Source organism: Nematolebias whitei, chromosome 21 (genome assembly GCF_014905685.2).
Source record: "Nematolebias whitei isolate Nwh7 chromosome 21, NemWhi1, whole genome shotgun sequence".
In the NCBI taxonomy this organism is placed as follows: Eukaryota; Metazoa; Chordata; class Actinopteri; order Cyprinodontiformes; family Rivulidae; genus Nematolebias; species Nematolebias whitei.
The window spans coordinates 28,833,078-28,855,275 of record NC_056518.1 but is presented as its reverse complement, the minus strand read 5'-3'; the positions used below and the strand labels follow the sequence as shown (position 1 = coordinate 28,855,275).

General features: G+C 40.7%; 2 protein-coding genes across 2 annotated transcripts in view; both read left to right on the top strand.

Moving 5' to 3' along the window:
* ehd4 (EH-domain containing 4) overlaps window positions 1-4,706 on the top strand; it is a 22,211-nt gene extending 17,505 nt beyond the window's left edge. The window contains exons 4-8 of the mRNA XM_037695069.1: window positions 394-560; window positions 635-768; window positions 884-995; window positions 2,498-2,662; window positions 3,985-4,706. Coding sequence (XP_037550997.1) covers window positions 394-560; window positions 635-768; window positions 884-995; window positions 2,498-2,662; window positions 3,985-4,542 — 1,136 coding nt within the window. The 3' untranslated portion in view covers window positions 4,543-4,706. The remainder of the gene's footprint in view (window positions 1-393; window positions 561-634; window positions 769-883; window positions 996-2,497; window positions 2,663-3,984) is intronic.
* A 1,575-nt stretch (window positions 4,707-6,281) lies between these two features.
* The window catches only part of exoc3l4 (exocyst complex component 3-like 4), a 30,301-nt gene continuing 14,384 nt past the window's right edge, over window positions 6,282-22,198 (top strand). The window contains exons 1-8 of the mRNA XM_037695468.1: window positions 6,282-6,495; window positions 7,307-7,587; window positions 13,710-13,835; window positions 15,387-15,623; window positions 18,064-18,682; window positions 19,950-20,067; window positions 20,263-20,388; window positions 21,561-21,661. Of these exons, the coding sequence (XP_037551396.1) occupies window positions 7,344-7,587; window positions 13,710-13,835; window positions 15,387-15,623; window positions 18,064-18,682; window positions 19,950-20,067; window positions 20,263-20,388; window positions 21,561-21,661 (1,571 nt within the window). The 5' untranslated portion in view covers window positions 6,282-6,495; window positions 7,307-7,343. The remainder of the gene's footprint in view (window positions 6,496-7,306; window positions 7,588-13,709; window positions 13,836-15,386; window positions 15,624-18,063; window positions 18,683-19,949; window positions 20,068-20,262; window positions 20,389-21,560; window positions 21,662-22,198) is intronic.

Here is a 22,198-nt window from a genome sequence, read left to right as displayed (position 1 = left end):
ACACACACACACACACACACACACACACACACACACACACACACACACACACACACACACACACACACACACACACACCAGCTCCACATCTGTAAAATGACTGAGCTGTAGCCATTTTTACCTGACTGTTGATTAGCTGTGGCGGCCATCTTGAATGAAGTTGAGTCCATACATTAATCAGTTCCAGAAGTTCATCTGATTACTTTTAAGAAAGTGTCAGTAAAATCCATCCAGTGGTTCATGAGATATTTTGCTAACAGTACAGATGAACGACTCGGGTGTAAACATTAATAATTATCAGTAAGTTTAAAGGTGATATTTAAAGCGGTGAATGTACAGAACCACAGAGCTCCTCTCAGCGGGAGTTTGTAATGTTTCGTCCTTCGTCCTCAGGTTACGACTTTGCGGAGGTTCTGCGCTGGTTCGGAGAGCGAGTGGACCGGATCATCCTGCTCTTCGATGCCCACAAGCTGGACATCTCCGACGAGTTCTCCGAGGCCATCAAGGCCTTCAAGGGTCAGGACGACAAGATCCGGGTGGTTCTCAACAAGGCGGATCAGGTAGGGCAGAGATTCCAGGTGTGACCTCTGACCCTGCCTGCTCTGACCCAGTTTCTCTCCTCACCTGTGCTCAGGTGGACACGCAGCAGCTGATGAGGGTGTACGGCGCCCTCATGTGGTCACTGGGGAAGGTGATCAACACTCCAGAGGTGGTGAGGGTTTACCTGGGCTCGTTTTGGGCCAAGCCTCTGCAGAACACAGAGAACAGGTCAGAGTCGTTTGTTCTTATTTCCTGTCTTTGTTTGTTTATTTTTTTCTTGTTTATTTGTTTACCTGCACAGTTTCTGGTTCCTCGTCTCTTATCGCTTCATTCTTTCTCTTAGGCGTCTGTTCGAGGCCGAGTCCCAGGACCTCTTCCGGGACATCCAGAGTCTCCCGAGGAACGCCGCTCTTCGTAAACTCAACGACCTCATCAAGCGAGCGCGGCTGGCCAAGGTGAGACAGGAAGTCAGCTGTTGTGCTTGGAAAGAACTTTGACATTCAGGAAACCTGAGAATCATATGGAATGTTTACCCAAGTAAAAAAAAAAAAAAGGTTAAATTTGATGTCTGTAAAACAAAACTCTGTTTTTTGTTTTAACAAAACAGATGAGGTTTTAGTCTTTTCTTAAGAAGAAGAAGAAACTCAAAGAAAATTAAAACTCTAGGATCGGGTTTTCAAGCTGTGGCTCGAGGACCACATGTGGCTCTTTCTAGCTTGGACAAAAAGTAAGATGGAGGTAAAAAAAAAAAATCCCAACAGGAACGGCTGTTTTCAGCAGATTTCCTGTGAAGTAAATGTTTGTAAATCTAAACACAAAAAGCTAAACTGACAGATCGGTTTGTGCTAATTACCAGTTAGCTCGTTAACGTCTTCATTACTTTGACTTCCAGCCACACCTTCCTCCTCCTCCTCCTCTTCTTCTTCTGAAATCCATCAGAAAATTCAAGACTCTGAAGGAGGGCAACTCCAAATATGAATAATTAATACTGTACGTTGTGAAATGCCGAGTTACGGTGATATACAGAAAAATAAAGAGCCATCCTGAAAGCAGCGGGGTTTTCAAAATAAAAGCTTGCTTTAATAAAACCTTAATAAAAGTTGAGTAATTGAAGGTTTCTGGTTTTATTAGAAATATTTCAAGAAATCAGAGTCAAATATTCAACAAACTGGAGTTATTTTCCTCTAAAGATTTGTTAAGATGCGAACGAGCTGTGCTGCAAAATGAGTCCATGAGGAATTTGTCTATTTTAGGTTATCAATTTGATCTAATTATATGTTGCAAAAGCTTAAATGATTCATAGTTTGTTGTAATTTGGCGTTTTTTTCACCTGGCAACAAGTTTTGTTTGAGCATCAATTTTATTAAACATTTGTTTATTGGTCTGGAATGACATCATCAGAAATTCCAGCCCAGTATTTAAATAAATAAATAAAGGAAGCCCCAACGGTTCACAATGATGCTTAACTTTATATGAAGGGATTTCCCAGTGCTACAGCAGCTGGCAGAGAAAAACGGTTAATTTCAAATGAAAATAAAATGATTGTTTCTGAAGATAAACACTTTGGGAAACCTTGATCTAAAGGTACTTTTGGAAGATGGAATGAATCTCTGGATGGTGTCTTATGGACACATTTTTACAAAAATCTCATTAACATTAAAACATCTATATTTTAAACTGTTTTTGTTCTGCAGCTTGAAATCCTACTGACTCTTTTTGCAGCTCGCTTCACAAATACTGTTAGGAAACTAAACCAGGTCCATCTGAAGCTGAAGAAAGCTGATTTCTGGAGTAAATTGAGGACGGTGAACATTTAATACAGCAGCTTCCTGTCTTCTAACCTAAAGAAAGGCTTTTCTCATCATCAGAGCTCTCAGCTGGTTTCTCTACGTTTGAACATTTACTTCACATCGTCGCTCACATGCAGACAAAACGCCAACTTCCTGTTTTCCTGCAGGTGCACGCTTACATCATCAGCTACCTGAAGAAGGAGATGCCGTCACTGTTTGGGCGCGAGAAGAAGAAGGAGGAGCTGCTGGCGAGGCTCCCGGAGATCTACGCCATCCTACAGAGAGAGCACCAAATCAGCCCGGGGGACTTCCCCAACGTCACCAAGATGCAGGTACGAACCAGAATCAGAACTTCCAAGAACCAAACGGAACAAAAAACATGTTTTTGCAGTTCAGTCTGATCAGAGAGCAGCCGAAAACAAAAACGCTGCAGAGTCCAAAATTAGAAAAAACTTAAAGAAGCCTGAATTATTTGATTTAGGGTGGCTCTGAACCCTGGTGGGGGCCTAACGGACGGGGCAGTCTGAACAGAAGTGCAGCTGCTCTGTGGGCTCTGCAGAGACACGGTTTGTCCCTGGCTTTGTTAAAAACCTGGCAGGAGTTGATGTTGAGATGGTTCTGTCCCCTGGTGGGACGTTTACTCAGCTGTCAGGCACAAACTGTCCTGAAAGAGGGTTTCAGACATTTATTGAGCAACACTTTGGATGATTTATTAACAAATATGGAAATAAATACATGTTTCTCAAAGCTGCTATTGGTCGCCCTCTACGATTCTTAAACATCAGCTCAAATATTTTTCACCTGACCGTTGGCGTCAATCTGATTCAAGATGGCCCAGAAGATGTTTGAAAATAAAGTACATGTAAAATACATTTTGAGCCTTTTTTCATGCTTTAGCTGAATGTAATCCTCTGCTTTTATGAAACGCCTGCATGAACAGAAGAAGTCGTCTGTGGTGTTTGTCAGAGGTCTGCAGAGACGCTGCGTCCAGCTGCAGACAGCTGGAGGTTCTGCTGCACCCGTCAACAAACATGTTTTGGATCAGTTTATCTCGTCTTGATTGTTGCCGTTAATTCTCAACAAAACGCAGCAAAAACTAACCTAAACTATCCTGGGGTTTAATGAAGCTGAACACGAGGCTTTAAATCACACTGACCTGAGGCAGCAAGGGCATCACGAAGGGGGGTCTAATGGGGGCAAGGTCACCCCTATAAATCAGCTGGGGCCCCCCCACTGGCCCCCTTTTGTCAGACAGTTTGGGTTTTCTGAGTCCTGAGGGTTTTTTTTTAGGTAGATTTTTAATTTCTTCAAGTTATTTGGGATTAAAAGAATCTCATAAGTAAACAAAAACATTATTTTTAAACAATTAGTTAAAAATAACAAATAATAAGCTTGAACTTGGAAATATTATTTTATATTTATTATCTTTTAAAATAAAGTCTTTCATTTATAATTTTCGGAAAAAAGATAAACTAATACTTGTAAATTAAGTTTGTTGTTTTCTTAATCATATGTCAATAATCAATTGATTTAATTAACTATTTTAATCTTTGTAGCTAATCCTGTGTCCTCCTCCAGGACGTCTCCAGGTGTATCTGTGATCTTGTCAGGTTTTTATTTCCTGGAAACGTTGACTCTTCTTCTTCTCCTGCAGGAAATGCTGCAGCATTACGACTTCAACAAATTTCCCTCCCTGAAGATAAAGCTGATCGAGTCCGTGGACAAGATGATGGCCACGAAGATCGCCGTTCTGATGGCGATGATCCGGGAGGAGGAGTCCAAGCAGCCTCCGGCCATGGTGTCCGGCGGCGCCTTCGAGGGCTCCCAGGATGGGCCCTTCGGTCATGGTTATGGTGAGGGCATCAGCGCTGGGGCCGACGCCGAGGACTGGATCGTCAGCCGGGACAAACACCGTTACGACGAGATCTTTTACACGCTGATGCCCGTCAATGGGAAGATCACCGGCGTGAACGCCAAGAAGGAGATGATGAATTCTCGGCTCCCCAACACCGTGCTGGGGAAGATCTGGAAGCTGGCCGACTGCAACCAGGACGGCATGCTGGACGACGAAGAGTTCGCTCTCGCTCAGCACCTCATCAAGATCAAACTGGAGGGCTACGAGCTGCCCGGCGAGCTGCCCGACCACCTCGTGCCACCGTCCCACCGCAAAAACCCCACCGCAGACGCCCTGTACAACCACACCGAGGACTAGTGTGCACGGGGCGCCGAGCACGCTGCCGAACAGACTGACTGAAACCACCACCAATCAAAATCAGACAATCAGAACCAGCTCACTCAAAAACAGCTTTTCAGAATAAAAGTCTAATTTGATTTAGACTACTTCCTGTTCGGACTCCTCCTGACACATGTCTGTTTGCCAACAGTTAAAATCTGCAGGTTTTTGTTTGGTTTTTATGTTTATTGATATTTTTCCTGTTTTAAACTTGTGAATTAAAATTTTACTTTATGTGACAAATAAAAGTTCAGTTTTAATCTTATAAAAACGCCGTATCACAAATTTTTACTGTCCGGTGTTTGATAGACCAAGAAGAAACTATTTCAAATCCAGTGAGTCGATGAAAGTAGCATTTCTTGGAGGAATGCGTGTCACCCGCCGCCTTTCATGAGTTTTAAACCTCTCGTGATCGGGTACAGCTCAGAGTAAGTGTTGAGGATGATCCTCCGCTACTACCTCACCAGATTTTAAATCATTATACGTAAATGACTCCATTTATGCGTGTGCTGTTTGATTAGCTTTGGCAACCATCTTTAATTGAATTTACTCCAAATGTTAATAACCAGTGTTTGCTTCCTGAGAGTTTCATTTAAATTCGTCCAGCTGTTCTTGAGATATTTTGCTAACAAACAGAAGAGACATTTCCATTATCCCTCACCTTTCATGGCTGTGTGTAAGTGTATACAAAAGGTAAATTCTAGTTTAGCCTGTATCGCCCTCTGCTGGAACGAGGGAGAACTACAGATGCTGAAACCAGATTCACAAGTGGAAAAGCTTGACAGCTGCCAGTCTTGCCAGCAAATTTACCCAGAAGGTCAGACCATGCAGTGCTTAGAGAAAAGTGCTCCATCACTGACTCTACAGGTCAATGGTCATGACTTGTTTGGAGCCTCCTCTCCAAAAGCAACATGGCGGCACAACATATTTTAAGAGACCAGAGGACAGATGTTTACCCAGAATGCACTGCAGCAGGTTTGGAGAGCATCTCTCTGGGAGAAGACTGCTGCTCAGTGAGGGTCACAGAAAGGGCTGCCGTTAATAAACTTTTTAAAATTTATCTGTGGCGGGACCTTCAGAGAGCTCAACTGAAGCTATGCTGAAAAGAAGAGTGGGCCACAGTTCCTCCACAACCATGAGACGGACTGAAACAGAATGCTGCTGGATTATCAGTTTTTGACTTGCAGCTTTAACCCTCCAGCTGCCCTTGGATCAAAATGACCCCTGAGGCCCCAGTTTAAATGAAGGTGGTCATTTTGACCCAAGGGTAGCAGGAGGGTTAACACTTGGCTTTAGTTTAATAAATAAAGTGGAATATGTTGTGTTTATTTCTGTGTTGGCTGTTCTTGCAGGTACACTTGAATATAAGAGTTTGCAGGAAATATTTCAGATTATATATTTTATTTTTATTTAGATCCTTGACCCCTGCAGTCTGAGAGCATGCTGCTGCAGGTCACTTCCTACAGTTTTTGATGAATCCAGACTTCATGTTGGCTCTTCTTGGTTGCGGCATCATTTGGTTTAAAGCCACATTCCAGCGTGAGATTAAAAGAAAAAAAAAAGTGCCTGTAAAACCCAGTCTTTAGGGAGGAGTTGAACCACCCACAATGATGAATAATTCAGTTTTAAAATGTGTGTCGCTGTCAGACTCCTTCCTCATTTTGTTAAATCATTTACTTTCAAACTTCCTGTGGTTTCATTACCTCTGACTCCGGACTGTGACTGCTGTCATGTCCTCCTGCCTTTAACAGACTCAATGACCTCTGATCCTCTTTGTTCCTTCTCTTTCCACTTTCCTGTCATCTCTTCACATTTGAACCTCTCTCATTTGTTCAAACCAATCAGATGAACATAAAGTGAAAGTAGGAGCTTCAGGAGGGACCGAGTTTGTGTTTGTATTCTCTCGTGAGTTACCTGAGCTCTCCTCGACAGGTAAGAGTTTGATCTTGACTCAAACTGAATTTAAGCATTTAAATGTTTTTAGTACGAGTTACAGACACACTCTAGAAACTCCTTAAATCAACAATAAAGTGATCTTAACAAAACTTTTTATTAAACTGCACAATAATAAAGATATTTAGTCAATAATTAAATAACATACTCTTTCACTGGCTTTTACACCGATCTTGTTTTTAAATAAGTCTTGATTTAATTATCAGTTCTGTCATGAAATAAAAGTGAGAACGTTTGATTTAATGCAGCTAAAAAATAAATATCTTCAGACATCTTATAATTAAAAAACATGTTTTATCACAAAACTCTAAATTTTAAATTTTTTCTAGATCTAAACATCAAATTTTGAGTCCTTTTTTAGCTCGATATGTTCTTAAGCATAAAAATTTTCAATATGTTTAATGCTTTATTTTATAGATTGTTTTTGTTTTGTGATTGCTTGCTGCACAGTTTTTTTAAATTTTGTCTTAAAAAACATATTACTAATTTATTGTAAAAATATCCATAAAGTTTTACAATTTAAGTATCCCAATTGTTTATTTTATTTTTATTTTTTTTATGAGCACAGTAAGCTTGTGTTTTAAATGCAGTTTTTACAGTTTCTGTTCCGACGTCCTGGGATCCAAAGTGAACGGACCGGATCTTGTTTTATCTGTAAACAGAACTGCTGACTTGGCTCTTAGAGACAATAAACATGATTACTGTCTCACACACAGACTGAAAGAGAAGAAGGACTTTATGTTTCTTGTTTTTAGATTTGATTCTTGCATTGACCTTGCTCTCCTCACAGTTTGGATCTCACTGAGAGAAGGTACAGGTCCCAGGTGATGGAGAAGTCCTGTGAAGGTCCAGAGGAGGACAGAGTGTCCCTAAGGAGCAACGGGAAGATGTCCCCCAATGGATCAGTGAGGGAGACTCAAGGTTTGCTGAAAACGATCAGAAGGAGCTTCAAGAAAGGTCCAGAAAGGAGTCCTGCCTCACCCAGAAGCAAAGGGTTAAAGGTCACTGACAAAGAGAACGCAGCAGGAGAGGAGTCAGAGTCTGCGTCCTTTCTATCACCTCCTTCACCCAGTGAGTATAATTGACATGTTGTTGGTCAACATTATTCAATGAGTTGATCTTTGATGAAAAAATCGATGACAATGAGTCTCTAAATGGCAGCAAAAATTGGGGTTTATTGAAGAGGAGATCCCTGAAGACAAAAAGAACCCTGAATTTTGCTGTCATTGAGACTCGGTGTGATCTGTTGTTTTAATCAAAGATCAAATTGTTGAACGACATTGACCCACAACAGTTGGTGCCCAACGCGGGGCGCCAAATGTTGTTTTTTAAATTATTATTATGTAAAAACAAATTGATGACATCAAAATTGTATCTGACAGCAAATATGGGGGAAAGACATCTTTCCAGGAGTACCACGGGGGGGGGGGGGGGGGGGGGGGGTGTCGCAATGGTCAACATAATAAAACTGTTGCTGTTTTGTGCATTTTAAATGTCCTATTAGTTAATTAAGATAAGTAGAATCTCAAAAACATTAAAAAGAATAGTTTTTGGACAATTCTTGGTTAAATAAATAATGTGCATTTTATATTTAAAAATAAAAATGTTCAAACTTGTCTTGCTGGATGCGGACATCGGGTTTAAAGTCCCGCCACATAGAAACTGCATTTTGGGAAACCCTGAACCTCTGATCCAGTGTGAGAAAATCCTTAGCTCCAAATGGTGCATTCTTGTCAAGTCAAGTCACATTTATTTATATAGCACATTTAAAACAGTAACTGTTATCAAAGTGCTTACCAAAAAAGATCACAGCATCAAATATTAATAACAAGATATTACAGCAACATGAATAAAAGCATAAAAACAATTAAACATAATGAGAAACAATGAAATACTAAATCAAATCACCCTGCGTGAAATGTCAGGGAGTAAAAGCAAAATGGATGAACACAATCATCAACAACGAAATACCAAATGAGATCACTCTGTGTTAAATGCCAATGAGTACAGATGTGTTTTGAGGAGAGATTTAAAAATAGAGACTGAGGTGGCCTGTCGAATGTTGATGGGCTTATTATTCCAGAGTTTAGGGCCCATGACAGAAAACACTCGATCTCCTCTGAGCTTCAGCTGGTTTTTGGTATGGCCAAAAGCAGCTGGTCTGATGATCTCAAGGCCCGAGAAGGAGTATAAGGATGAAGGAGGTCAGAGAGGTATGAGGGTGCAAGGCCATTAACACACTTAAATGTCAGCAGAAGAATCTTAAAATCAACTGTGACACACACAGGAAGCCAGTGAAGAGAGGACAGAACTGGAGTAATGTGCTCAAACCTGCGAGTTCCTGTTAGTAGCCGAGCTGCAGCATTTTGGACAAGCTGGAGACGTGAGAGAGAGACCTGACTGACCCCAGCATAAAGCGAGTTACAGTAGTCCAGCCGGGTTGTAATAAATGCATGGACTAGTTTTTCAAGGTCGGATCTGGACAGGACGGACTTGAGCTTAGCTATCTGCCTTAGCTGAAAGAAGCTTTTTTGAAGAACAGAATTTATCTGCTTATTAAACTTAAAGTCCGAGTCTAAAACTATCCCAAGATTGGTAACAGACTATTTTAGATATGGCTGAAGGGAGTTCAGGTTTGCAGGATCAGTGACAGAGCTAGGGTTAAACACAATGACCTCAGTCTTCTGATCATTAAAACTCAAAAAGTTCGCAGCCATCCAAGTCTTGATGTCATGTCTTGTGTGGACAGTCTAAACAAAAATTTTTTGAAAACAATTGTAATTGATTCACTGCCAGTCTAACCTACAACCTCAATAACAACAGACTACGTGGTGAAGTTCGTGTTGCAGACTCCAGTTACTCAACTAAAGTCAAAACTTCATAAGCTGATGGGCATTTGATTACCCTGATGGGCTTTGAACATTAAAAAGAAAATTGAAAACAATAAAGCTCCTGAAAGTTTGTTCTGGTTTTTAGTTTTGGAGTAACGCTCCAAGGTTGACAATGGTCCATACTCGACCTCCTGTTTGATAATTTCCTTGAGATGCCAAAAGTCAGCCAGAACCAAAAGGGTCTCAGCAGGGTTTCAGTGAGGTCTAGGACTGCAGTGGGCTCCTTGTTACAGGTGAATTATGGAGGGTTCTGAGCAAAAACAAGACTTCTTTAGCCAAGCCAATATGGGTTAATCATGAATGGATTGATTATGTGTGGCCCGTGTGCACCAACATGACTTAGTGGTCAAGACTTTGAAGAAGGACTGTCCACTCTGCCTTCATATCTACACTTCAGCCACTTCATGCCATTACATAGCTCTAAGTAAAGGTGGTATCTCACTGGGCTGCAACTGAGATTAGTTAGATTCCAAACAGTAAGAAAATTGATAAAGTCTGTGTGCCCCATGTCCAGTTTGTGAAAACTGTTTATTTTAATGTGCACAACTTGTTCAACTGTATATTAGGATGTGCAGATTATTTCTTCGTCCACATCCTACTCATCTAGACAGCCACCTCCAGAATAGTGATTTAATCCACCAAAGTAAACTTTAGGAATTAAGACACACAGATGTGATTTTAAGACCTGGGACCTAGATAAGGTACATCTGACTTATGGTGTAATTTCTTTACAGTCACTATCAACAATCTGAACATAAACGTCAACCCAACACAAAAGAGAACAACAGGGACAACCCATCTGAACACAAGACCTGAAAAAGTCCATTCATTTCTGTCCCAAGATTACCCAGCAGCCCCCTGCAGCTGCAATTGAATCCCTAACAAAATGTTTGGCAATGCCTTATTGAAGGCTCAGAGTCCCAAGTTTGGTCCCGCCCACTCCACATTGCGAATGGCTAATTTTCCTGTCAGTTACTGATCAAACTCTTCCTGCAGAGTCTCTCACTGAGCTCAGCCTTCTCTCCTGACAGCGAAGTCCCGACCAATGATTAAGAACCTTCAGACATGTTTCTGCCTGGAGACAAAAATGTAAAACAATCAGAAAGAATAACTGTATTTCATTAAATAAATAAAAAATCTTGGTCAACTGCAAAAGTAGTTTACGGAAAAAAGAGAAATGAAAGAAATAAGAAAAACAACATTGAATAATATTTTATATGAAATAAATATTAAATAAAGATTTTAATGAAACATTTCATATGTGCAGAATTCTTAGGCCTTCTCTGAAGATGTTGAAGGCCCTGAGTGTTCCCACTGGAGCATTGTCAGGAAAATAGCAAGAAAAAAACTGATTTGGTGAGCACTAAAAGCATATTCTTCAGTCTGAAGAAGGTTTTCCAATTTTTCTGTGATCCAGACAGGTTCTAACAGATCCTGTGGGTCAAGGAGAGCGTGGAGGTTTGTCAGCCACTGTGAAGGAGGCCCAAAGGGTAATATGAGCTGAACGCAGGAGGGACTAGGGGAAAAAGGCAGCTTTCTCCTTTAAAGTCCCCTCCTCCCCTCAACCAGTAATAAAAAGCTTCTTTGTCCAGCTTCTACCACCAAGTCTCACAAACTTCACCTCTGCAGCTGTTGGGTAATCTTAAAGAGAACCGCCTCTGAAAACCTCTGAGTGTTTGATTTTTCTTCACTTTTCCTTCGATCCTCCTTAAATTCATCCATCATCACCAATCAGAAACAAAACCTGCAAGAACTCGTTTCACTCGGGGGGGGGGGGGGGGTTGTACTTAAAACCAAATAATTATTCCACTGAGAAACAACAGACAAGCAGCCTAAAAGTTTAAAACCAAAGCTAAACCTTTAAGTTTAAAAATCTTGTGGTTGGTTTAAAAACAATAAAAAAGTTTAATTTGAGCACCTGTGTGGCCCAGGATAAACAGTGATTTAATCGTCAGGTCATCTGGGTGGAAGGCAGAGTGACGTAATCAGCTGTTTGTGTGTAAACTCTGTGAATTTAGCTCATAAACTATTTGAGTGGTGAAAGTCTTTAACCACTGTTGTCTTTTTAATGTGAAGAACTCTGCAGCGAGATAATATGACATCATAACTAAGAAAAGTCTTCAAGGAAAAACTCAATTATTGTTTGTTGGCACACAAAACCAGACAGTTTGTGAAATCAACAGATAAACTCAACCAGACAACTTTCACAGGAAGAACAAAGTCCAAATCTGGACAAGCTGTAAAACAGAAATAAGGTCATAAAAAACTGTTAAGACGACTAAAACTAACACCACTGCCCCACTTCTGTGGTCCTTCTGTAACCAGAGGAAGATAGCATGCTTACAGCTAAATGACAGCTGAAATTTACAGAAAAAATAAGCTAAAACGGAGTTGATAAAGCTCAAAGAAACAAACTGCTAACTAAACACTGATGGAGTTAAAAGTAGCAAAATGCTAGCTAAAAGTAGAGAAACACTAGCTGAAAACTAAAGAAAGCTACATGCTAGCTGAAAGCAAAAGGTATCAAAATATTAGATAAAAGAAGCAAAATGCTACCTAAGAGTTTCATCCATCCATTATCTTTACCCACTTCTTCCTTTTAGAGTCGTGGGGGGTCACTGTTGCCCATATCCAGCTATCACTGTGTGAGAGACAGGGGACACCCTGGACAGGTCTCCAGCATCACAAACGAGACAAACAACCATTCACTCTCTCACTCACACCTAGGGACAATTTAGAGTTACCAATCAGCCTAACATGCATGTTTTTGGTCTGTGAGAGCAAATCGGAGTACCTGGAGAAAACCCACACATGCATGAAGAGAACATGCAGACTCCACCCAGAAAGGTCTCAGGGTGGGATCTGAAACAGCAACCTTTTCGCTGAGAGGCAACAGCTCTACCAACTGAGCCACTGTGCCTACCTAAGAGTTTAAAGTACTAAAAGGCTAGATAAAGGCTAGCTAGAAGCTAAAAAAATAGCAAAATGGTAGCTAAAAGACAAAAGTATGAAAAAGTTAACTAAAAGCTAAAATAACAGAAGGGTATTTAAAAGCTAAAAGTGTATAACAAATGCTAGCTTGAAGCTACAAGTGACAAAAGACAAACTAAAAGTTAAAAGCTTAAAGTATAGCTAAAAGTATGATAAATCTAGCTAGAAGCTAAAAGTGGCAAGACTGTCAAAAATATGGTAGCTAAAAGCTAAAAGAAGCAAAATGCTAGCTAAAAATTTTAAGCAACAAAAGGCTAGCTATAAGCAAAAAATAACGGAATGGTAGCTAAAAAGAGCAAAAGGATAGCTTAAAGCTAAAATAACAGAAGAGTTGTTAAAAGCTAAAAGTATCAAAATGCTAACTCAATGCTATAAGTAGCAAAGGGCTAAATAAAAGTTAAAAGAAGAAAAAAGGATAGCTAAAGTAGAAGGCTAACTAAAGGTTCAAATTAGTAAAACATTAGCAACAAGTTGCAGAATGGTTGCTAAAACCTAAAGCTAATAGCAGCTAAAGAAGTAGCAGAAGAGATCTCAATGTATTTCAGTGAAAGCTTTTGTTTTAAATATGATTAAATATTTTTTTAAGTATCTAAGTTACAAGAAACAAGTCGTAGTACCCATCTCCTGAATGAGCCAAATGTTTTGATATAAAAATGTCTAAATAGCACAAAGTCTGCAGAAGTAGTGAGCTAAAATAAATATAAAAACAGTAAAACAGTGTGAGGCTATTCATTGACTTCCATTAAAAGGAAGTTTTCTGTCTAATAATCTTTGTTTCTCACACGTGCCTAGCTGTTTGTGTGTTTTAATTCAACACAGTGCTGCTTCCTCAATTAACTGTTTCCATTCTGTTGTGTTGATTTTTTTAAAATAAGATCATTCCAGGAAGATGTCTCGGCTGAACATTTCAGCAATATTAAGGAACATCAGTCTAAAAATGTCAAAACAAACTAATTCTTTAAAGCCGTTCATTTTAGTGCCCAAACAGCAATTCATGGGATGTTTTTCTCTCAGCAGAAAAGAGCAGAAATGTTTGTTAAAACTCTGCTAAAGTCTTTCACGTTCACATTGTCACAGCTGAACACAACAGTAGCTGATCAGTTCAACAGGAGTTAATATTTACATTCCTCATTTGGTGTGTTGTGTCACTAAAGGGACAAAGTCCTGCCACTCGTTCTCACACACGAGTACACGCATAAACAAATCTTCACGAGCTAAACCTATTTATCAAGACTATTTTTTGTCTTAAAAAGGGATATTAGGTCAGAAGGTTCTGCTGCTCTCAGCCTCTTCTTCCTACTGTCCAATCAGGTTCCAGTACCGGATCACCGGCCTCCTCGCCCCTGAAGACCATCGGGGGATTTTTCCACAAGAAGGAGGAAGATCAGCCTGATGTGGCCTCACACAAACAAAAACCTCTGGCTCGCTCAAAGACAGGTACATCGGTCCGTTCTCACAGAACCTCAACAAGTCCCTGCAGACAAATGGTTTTATCTTTTCACTCTTATGGTTCCTACAAAACCCAAAGTGTTCAGATGTTGTGTTTGGACCATCTGATCTGGTTTAGTGAGACCTGATTTAATTAAGAACTGGAAAACTTCAGAATAAATTCTGGAAGCTGCTGATGCAGCTACGATCCAATTCAAACCATGTCAGACCTGTTTGTGTGGAAAACCAGGCTGAGCTGTTGGTTTTGTTTTGACATCAAGGAAAGCCTCTAACTGTTGTTCTGATATTGGTGACATCGTGTCCTCAGATTAGAGCAGCTAAACCAAAACACACGAGAGATTCAATGCTCTCAGCTGACAGTCTCCTGATACCAGGGTTTTACTATTGAATGCAAATCTAGAGTTAAAGTGGTGCTTCAGATCTTTAACACCAGAGCTTTCTATCTTTGTAACACTCTTATTCAGTAAATGTGGCCCAACAAGAGCCCCATCCTTGGTGAAAAGTTGGGACTCCACCATGAGTTTCCCTCGTCTTTTATGCTGATGCTGGTCTTCATGGACAGGATCTCTAGGGGGTTTGGGAACCTCAGGGACTTGCATGCAATTTGCAGCGTAAAACTGCACTATTTAAGTCTGAACTCATGGCTTGCTTCCTCTAGGTTGGGTGCGAGTCTTTTTGCCTTTTTGCCTGAGTTCAGGTATCAAGGCACGTAATTTTAGAGTGATGACAAATTGGACAAACAGATCTGGACTTCATCTGAGAAAATGAAGGTGTTACTGCAGTCCATAGAGATAAAGAATAACCTGAGCTTGAGGTGAATCCGTCACTTTACTGGTACGTCTACATTCCAACTCTCACCTTTAGTCAAGAGATGTGGACCATGAGTGAAAAAAACAGATCCTAGATCAAAGCAGCTGAAATGGGCTTCCTCTACAGGGAGGACGGGCTCAGCATTAGAGATCAGGAGAGGAGCTCCGTCATCCAGGGAGAGCTCAAAGTAGAGCTGCTGCTCCTCTTCATTGAAAGGAGTCTGCTGAGGGGGTTCAGGTATCTGATTAGGAAGCTGTCTGAACTTTCCAGGGGAGTCCCAATGGAAGGAGACACAGACCTTGAACTCTTTTATTATTATATATATTAAGAGAGCCAGTGAGAGAGTTTTATACGTCTGTGGTCTGGGAATATCTGGATTCTCCAGGAGGAACTGGAGTGTTACTGAGGACAGAAAAGTCTGGCTTCCATGATGGATGGATGGATGGATGGATGGATGGATGGATGGAAGGGCGGACAGATGGATGGATATGTGTATTATGTGACTAACTATTTGTACCTGGAGTTATAAATATTTACAAATATTTTGGACTTCATTTTCTTGGCAAACCAACTTCAGATTAAAGAAGAATTCATGAACTATGAATTCAAGAGTTTAAAACAAAATGTGCTGCAGGTTTTCACCGTAAGAATGAAGTGGAAAACAAAACAAACATCTGTGTCAGTCTGATTTTTGTTGATTTTATGAAGCTGTCTGCTCCACGTCTCCAGATCCCAACATGTCCAGGTTTGGTGACTCCTTCATGAAAAAAGGAACAACGTTTCGTCGAAGCCTGAGGTTCGGTTCCAAAAAGGAGATTGAGAAAACCAGCAAGCCGGAGATTCATTTAACCACCACTGAAGGATTTGAAGAGAAGATGGAGGTGGAGGTAGAGGAGGTGAAAGAGGAATTAGAGGAGATGGAGGAGCTGTACAAACTACCAGACATCCCCCACACCCCACTGTCAGGTATGGACCTGTCTGCATGTCTTTAATGCTTCATTTGTGTCCCGGTTCTTCATCTCACTGAAGCAAATCAGTTTTTTTTTCCCATCAGAATAATTCATCCTCTGACGAACAAAACCTACAGTTAACCCGAACTTTCACAACGATATAGGAACCAGATAAAACCCTTTGATTGCAGACTTTTTTAAATGTTAGAATAGGGAGTAAACAGGTGTTATGAAAAGTTCAGAGATTTTCAATGCTGTTTTTTGTCACAAAGGATATTTGCTATTAACGCCTTTCAGCTGTGTTTTTCATGTTGTGACAAGTCCAAAAAAAATCAGCTGTAATAAAGGTTTATATTTCATCTCTCTGCTACCAGAATTTTACCAGTCATTCAGCAGTGACTAGCTCAATGTCAGATTTGTGCTACCTTCAGATGTTGAAAGAAGTTTTTAAAATAAAAATATGCACTAGAAAGAATTGTATTAAAAGACAAAGAGGAAGACCAAAGAGGAGATATATGGATGCAATTAGAGAGGACATGGAGGTAGATGGAGTGTGAAAAGAGGATGCAGGGGACAGAGTGAGATGGAGGAAGACTCGCTGTGGCAACCCCTGAAGAGGGAAAAGCAGAAAGAAGAAAATGCACTACAAAGCATTCTGTATATATACTTCCTGTTACTTCAAATGGCCACACACCTTTTTGGGTTGAAACAAAAAGCCCCTTTTTCTTCTTAAACCTTTATTTTACTAGGTGGGACATTAAGAACAGTTTCTTATTTACAGTGTCATCCTGAAATAATAGCCATGACATCTTAAAGTTTCTACACTAAGTTTAAATATTAAGTACCAACATCTTCATTAAAAACATCCTAATCCTGTATGTATCCATTTTTTTTACCTTCACTCAATATCAATTTACTTGTTTTGAATTAATTTTAAAGGTAGTGTTTTTACCCAAAAAAAGGAGGAGCTTTGGTTGTACCCCAAAAAGGGGTGGAGCAATGCTCAGTGACTGCTGTTGTAGAGAAGTAGCACTCACATGGAGCTGTAAAATATTCTATCATCCCACCATAAATAGGCTGCCAGTTCTGCTAAATAAACAGAATTATTTGTACATAAACAGTTTGTTCAGTTCAGCAAACAAGGAGCTAAAATTATATTTATTGAACTGCTGTGTCTGTTTAAAAATCCTTTATTAGGATATTAGCTTGTTAAAATAGCAGTTGTGGTGTTTTTGCATGAGAAAGCCTCAGAATTACTTTATATTTTTGAAGTTACAGAAGTTGTAAATGTGTCCTTTCTCCTCGTTTCTACAAGTGAGAATCAAACATTGACCTGGTTTCATGTTATCCCAAACTGAACTCTGTCTATACTTAAAACAGTTTTTTATCTTTGTTTTTGCAACAAATGCACCCAAAGACATTAATATTGTTTCTGCTGTAAATACACAACATTCACGGTGACATAATGTCTGTTAGCTAAAGTTTACCATGGAGGAGACGCTGGTTTGACTAAAACAGTTTTCTGTCATTGGAAAAAATAGACTTAGCAATACAAAAAAAAGTTCCCACAAAAATTCAGTGTACAAATTTAAAAGATGAAATTAGCAGAAAAAAAGCTTTGAGCTAAAACCACCAGAACAATGCATAGAAGTTAACACCAACAGAATAGTTCAAAGACGTAGGCCCAAATTAGGACAAAAGTAGCTAAACTAAAAAAAAATGACCTAAACCATAGCCATATTATGTTTAGTGAAGAGTTGAACCCAGAGTGAAGACAAAAACGTTGAGAGGCTGCAAAGTAAAAATAACAAAACTAATTTATTAGCAAAAAACAGAAAAGAAAGACTGACATGGCAGCAAAGATACAAATGGAGAAAAAAAAACTGGAGGACTCAACGGAAAAAACATGAATAGTTGTAAAAAGCTAAAACGCTCATGAGGGGAAAACTAGAAGTTTCGAATGGAGCAAAACATGAACGCCCTGAAGAACACAATGCCCCGACAATGATGAGAAAAAGGACACGACCTTTAAAATGAAACTAACGATGGAGAACCAACAACACCTGCCCCTCCCAACTCAGGTGAGCGTGGGAGGGGCAGGGGCTGAGGGAAAAACACTGAGACAAAATAAAACTAAATACCAAAATCCCAGGAATACTCAATAAACAATAACACAAAAGACACAGATCATGACAAGCTAAAGTAAAACCAACAGAAAAATAACTTAAAGCTAAAAATAGCAGCTAAAGCTACAACCATCAGTAACAAATCTATAACCAAAGCAAGTATGCTGAAGTAGACTTCAAAGAACATAAAGTTTTAACACATTTATAGCTTCAGCTCCCCGAAGGAGCTTAACACTTTGCTGCCTACTTGGTAAAAACATTATCGCCCTTTTCATTTACTGACACTGTGTTGGACCCAGCTGTCCCCCTGACCGTTCTGTTCCCTCCCAGTGATGCAGATCAACAAGCTGATAGAGATGGAGGTTCTGGAGGAGGCACACCTGAACCTCCTCGCCCTGAGGCTGGAGTTCCAGAAGGAGCAGGAGAAGTTCGATCAGGACTGTCCCACGGAGCTCTCAAAGAAAGAGAAAGACCTGAACCTGCTCTACGTGGAACTACGGACCAAGATCAGAACCATCGTCCGAGACTCGAACTCTCTGCCCGCCAGGAACGTACCTCTGCTGGTCTTCGTAGCTCGGATCATCCAGGAAGAGGAAAAGAGGGCTGCAGAACCTGGAGGACTTCCTGACAGTTGGATGGAGGCCTGGAGGGAGGCAGTGTGTGAGGGGGTGCAGGTGAAGGTGAACAGTGTTCACCTGGAGCACAGGGAGGAGAACCTCTCTTGGTTGGCCGTCCACCTGGGTCTGCTGGGGAAGACCATCGTGGAGGATTTGGAGAATGTGACAAGGGAACTGCGGTGGTCCTACCCCCCCAGCTTCAGGGTCTTCAGCTCGTATGTGAGGAGCTACCACCGTGTTGTCAGGCAGCACCTGAAGAAGCTGGAGCCACAGGTGACGGAGCTGAAGGATCTGTACGCCCTGCTGGACTGGATCCTCAACAAATACAGCAGGTCAGTTCACAGGTTCAGATTCTCACTCATTATCGCCCACAGCTGAAGGCAACACCCACTCCAACATCTTGTCATGTCAGTTTTGATTTGTGCTTCTCCATTTTTATAACTCAACCAGGCACCGATGGCCTACCATGTTGGAGAAAACATCCTGTTGAAAATCTTTGACCTCAGCTTCCTGTTCTGTTCGGGCCAGATGCCTAAACCTCCAGGTCTGGTCCCACAAATGGCTTTTCAAACAGGAAAATCTGCAGAAGTCTTCCAGCACTGGATACGATCGTTAGGTTTATGATGAGCTACAACCTGCAGATCGTGTTCATGAGGCAGATGTAGTTCTGCTCCAAGTTCTGATAGCTGCAGACGGGCCCAAACCGGGTCAGGTCCTCTGTTCTTATAAAAATGCAGATTTATAAATATTACTGTCAAGAAAACAGAATTGGCTTCATTTTTAACAGACCAAATAACTACTTTAAAATCATTTTCATTTTTGACACCAGTGAACTTCAATGACTGGATTTAAATTAGTGTTCTGAGTCAGCGTTTGCTTTTTCAAACTTTTATCTAGCATTTGTTTGCTTTTAACTAACAATATTCTACTTAGAATTCCTAGCTATTGTTTAATAATGTATGTTCTCATACAATGGCGAAAATTGGCTCTCAATATTTAACCCATCCACCACCAGGTGGAGCGGTGGGCAGCTATTGGGGGTACCTGGGGAGCAACTAGGCATGGGGTGTCCTGCTCAGAGACACCATGAGATGTGCAATGACTGGGAATTGAACCCAGGACCTTTGGGTCCTTGGTCAGCTGCCCTGCTTCCACACCATCTTGACCCCGAACTGCTTTTAGCCAGTGTTTTGATGCTTTTCACTAGTGTTTTGTTGTTTTTAGCTAGTGTTTTGTTGCATTTAGCTAGTGTTTTGTTGCATTTAGCTAGTGTTTTGTTGTTTTTAGCTAGTGTTTTGTTGCTTTTAGCTAGTGTTTTGTTGTTTTTAGCTAGTGTTTTGCTGCTTTTCACTAGTGTTTTGTTGTTTTTAGCTAGTGTTTTGTTGTTTTTAGCTAGTGTTTTGTTGCATTTAGCTAGTGTTTTGTTGTTTTTAGCTAGTGTTTTGTTGCTTTTAAACCAGTCTTTAGCTATTATTTTTCTGCTTTTAGCCAGTGTTTTGTTGCTTTTCCTCTGCACACCCCCCCCCCCCCCCCATGAGTCAGGTTCAGTTCAGTTCAGGTTCAGTTCAGTTATGAAAGCTCCCTGTTTCTCTCTGACAGTGAGAAGATCATGAGGAGTTTGTCCCTGCAGCCAGACATGACAGAAGAAAATGCTGATCTACAGCTGGAGGAAACCTTCGTCCAACTGCTGAAGGACAAATACTGCTGCAAAGTGAAGGTGAGGAGCTCCCAGAGCTCCGGGAGGACACTGAGATGTTCTTAGTGTGGACTGGCTGCTTACCTGATGGAACATCTTAATCACATCTTTTAGGTTGAACATCTGGATTTGAAGTGAAGAATCTCTTTGGTTAAGATGAGAAACTTAATCAAAAAGCATTCAGTAAATAAATAATCTTTGTATTCGTTGCTGCAGGAGGACATGAGGACAACACTGGACAGAATCATTGGACTGGAAAATGAGACCTTTTGGATAGACAGGAAAGAGCCAGAGAAGGAGGACATGTTCCTCATCTCTCCATTTCCCATGGACATCTGGACGGTAAAAGACACGTGTATTTATGATTTATTTTGTTTTAGTCATAAAATAAAAATATAACATATTCCACAGAGTCAATATTTATTAAACAAAAACAAAAGGTTAAAGCTGGGAGTGAAAAACTGATCCAGGTTCTGATCCAGCAGCTTATAGAACCTCCTTTAGCACAAACTCTCAGTAGTGAGTTCCTGTAGGACCTCATCAGTCTCTCTCATGGTTGTAGAGGACTTTTGGACCACTCTTCTTTCCATTATTGAGGTTTCTGCTCAGCTCTCTGAAGATCCACCACAGTATTCAGTCAGGTTCAGTTCTGGACTCTGACAAGACCGTTGCAGCACCTTGGTTCTGTTCTTTCCGATCCGTTCTGTCATCTGCTGTGTTTGGGATTATGGTTTTGTTGGACCCAGTTCAGTCCAAGCTTCAGCTGTTGGACAGATGGACTCATCTGACTCCAGAACCCTTTGGTCTACAGAAGAGTTCCTGGCCCTCTCAGAGACTGACAGGAGCCCAAACATCAGCCCTCCACCACCTGCTGACAGCTGGGAGGAGCTGTTTGCTGCAGTGCATTCTGGGTAAACATGTCCTCTGGTCTGGTTCTGGTCCAGAAGACTTGCGGTTCCTTCAGATGAAACTTTCCAAACTTAAGTCGAGCTGGCATGTTTTTTTAGAGAGAAGTCATGACCACTGACCTGATGACTTAGGCCTATAGTCACTGCACAGTCTGACCTTCAGGGTGAATCTGCTGTGAAGACTGTCAGCTGTCTGAAATGTTTCCCACTTGTGAATAATCTTTCTCTGTAGAACGATGAACTCTAAATGGCCTTTGACCCTTCCCAGATTGATGGGCAGTAACAGCTGCTTCTCTAAGGTCATTGCTGATGTCTTTATACCTTGGCATTGTGGTAACGCACCTGTCTGATTCACATCAAGGTGGTCTCACTGATGAGTTGATCAGCAGCTTCTGGCTAATCCTGAACATCTGAGGTCCAGTTGTGAACTCACAGCTTTAACGTTTGTGTTCTGTAGAATAAATGAAGACTCACTAGAACCTGTTGTTTGTCTGAATCCATGAAAGTTACTAAAAATATAGTTTAAAAGTTGTTCTGTGATGGGTCCACATGGTGGCAGCAGATATCTTCAGACTTTCTCCACAGTTGGTTTGTTTCTGTCCACAGAAAGTAAAAGGAACCGTTCAGAACTCCAGAAAACTGGAAGCTGAAGTGGAGCTGAAAGTGATCGCTTCCTGCGTCGAGGAGCTGAAGAACTTTCCCAAGAGGTGCGGCGCTGCAGCAGCACGTTTGCTCTAAAGACGCGTCTGCGTTTAAATCTATCAGAAGAATAAAATGTTTCCATCCTTTTCGCTGTTTATGTTTGGTACAAGACAGGAAAAAACACTCAACAGAACAGAAATTAGCCTCTAAATGGGACAGAAGGATGAGGCGGACACTAAAGTAACAAAAAGGTACCAAAAGGATGACTAAAAGTAGCTAAAGTTTATCTCAAAGCTGAAAGACAAAAAATAGAGCCGATGGTTGACCAAAGTGAATTCCTGAAGGAAATGAAGAGATCTTATTACGTACATTTCTGAGGAGAAAATATTTGTAAACATTTTCAGAAGAATAAAAGTTACAAAAGCCAAAAGTCACAGCGCATATCTGCTGAATGAGCTGAACCTTTTGAGACGGGTTAAAAAAAGCAGAAAGTGTGATGAAGTTGTTAAGATTATAAAAAAACACAAAGAAAAATGTGAAACAGGAAAAGTGTGAGTGCTGCCTCAACATTCAGAAAATAAGTCGATAAAAAGGAGAAAAAT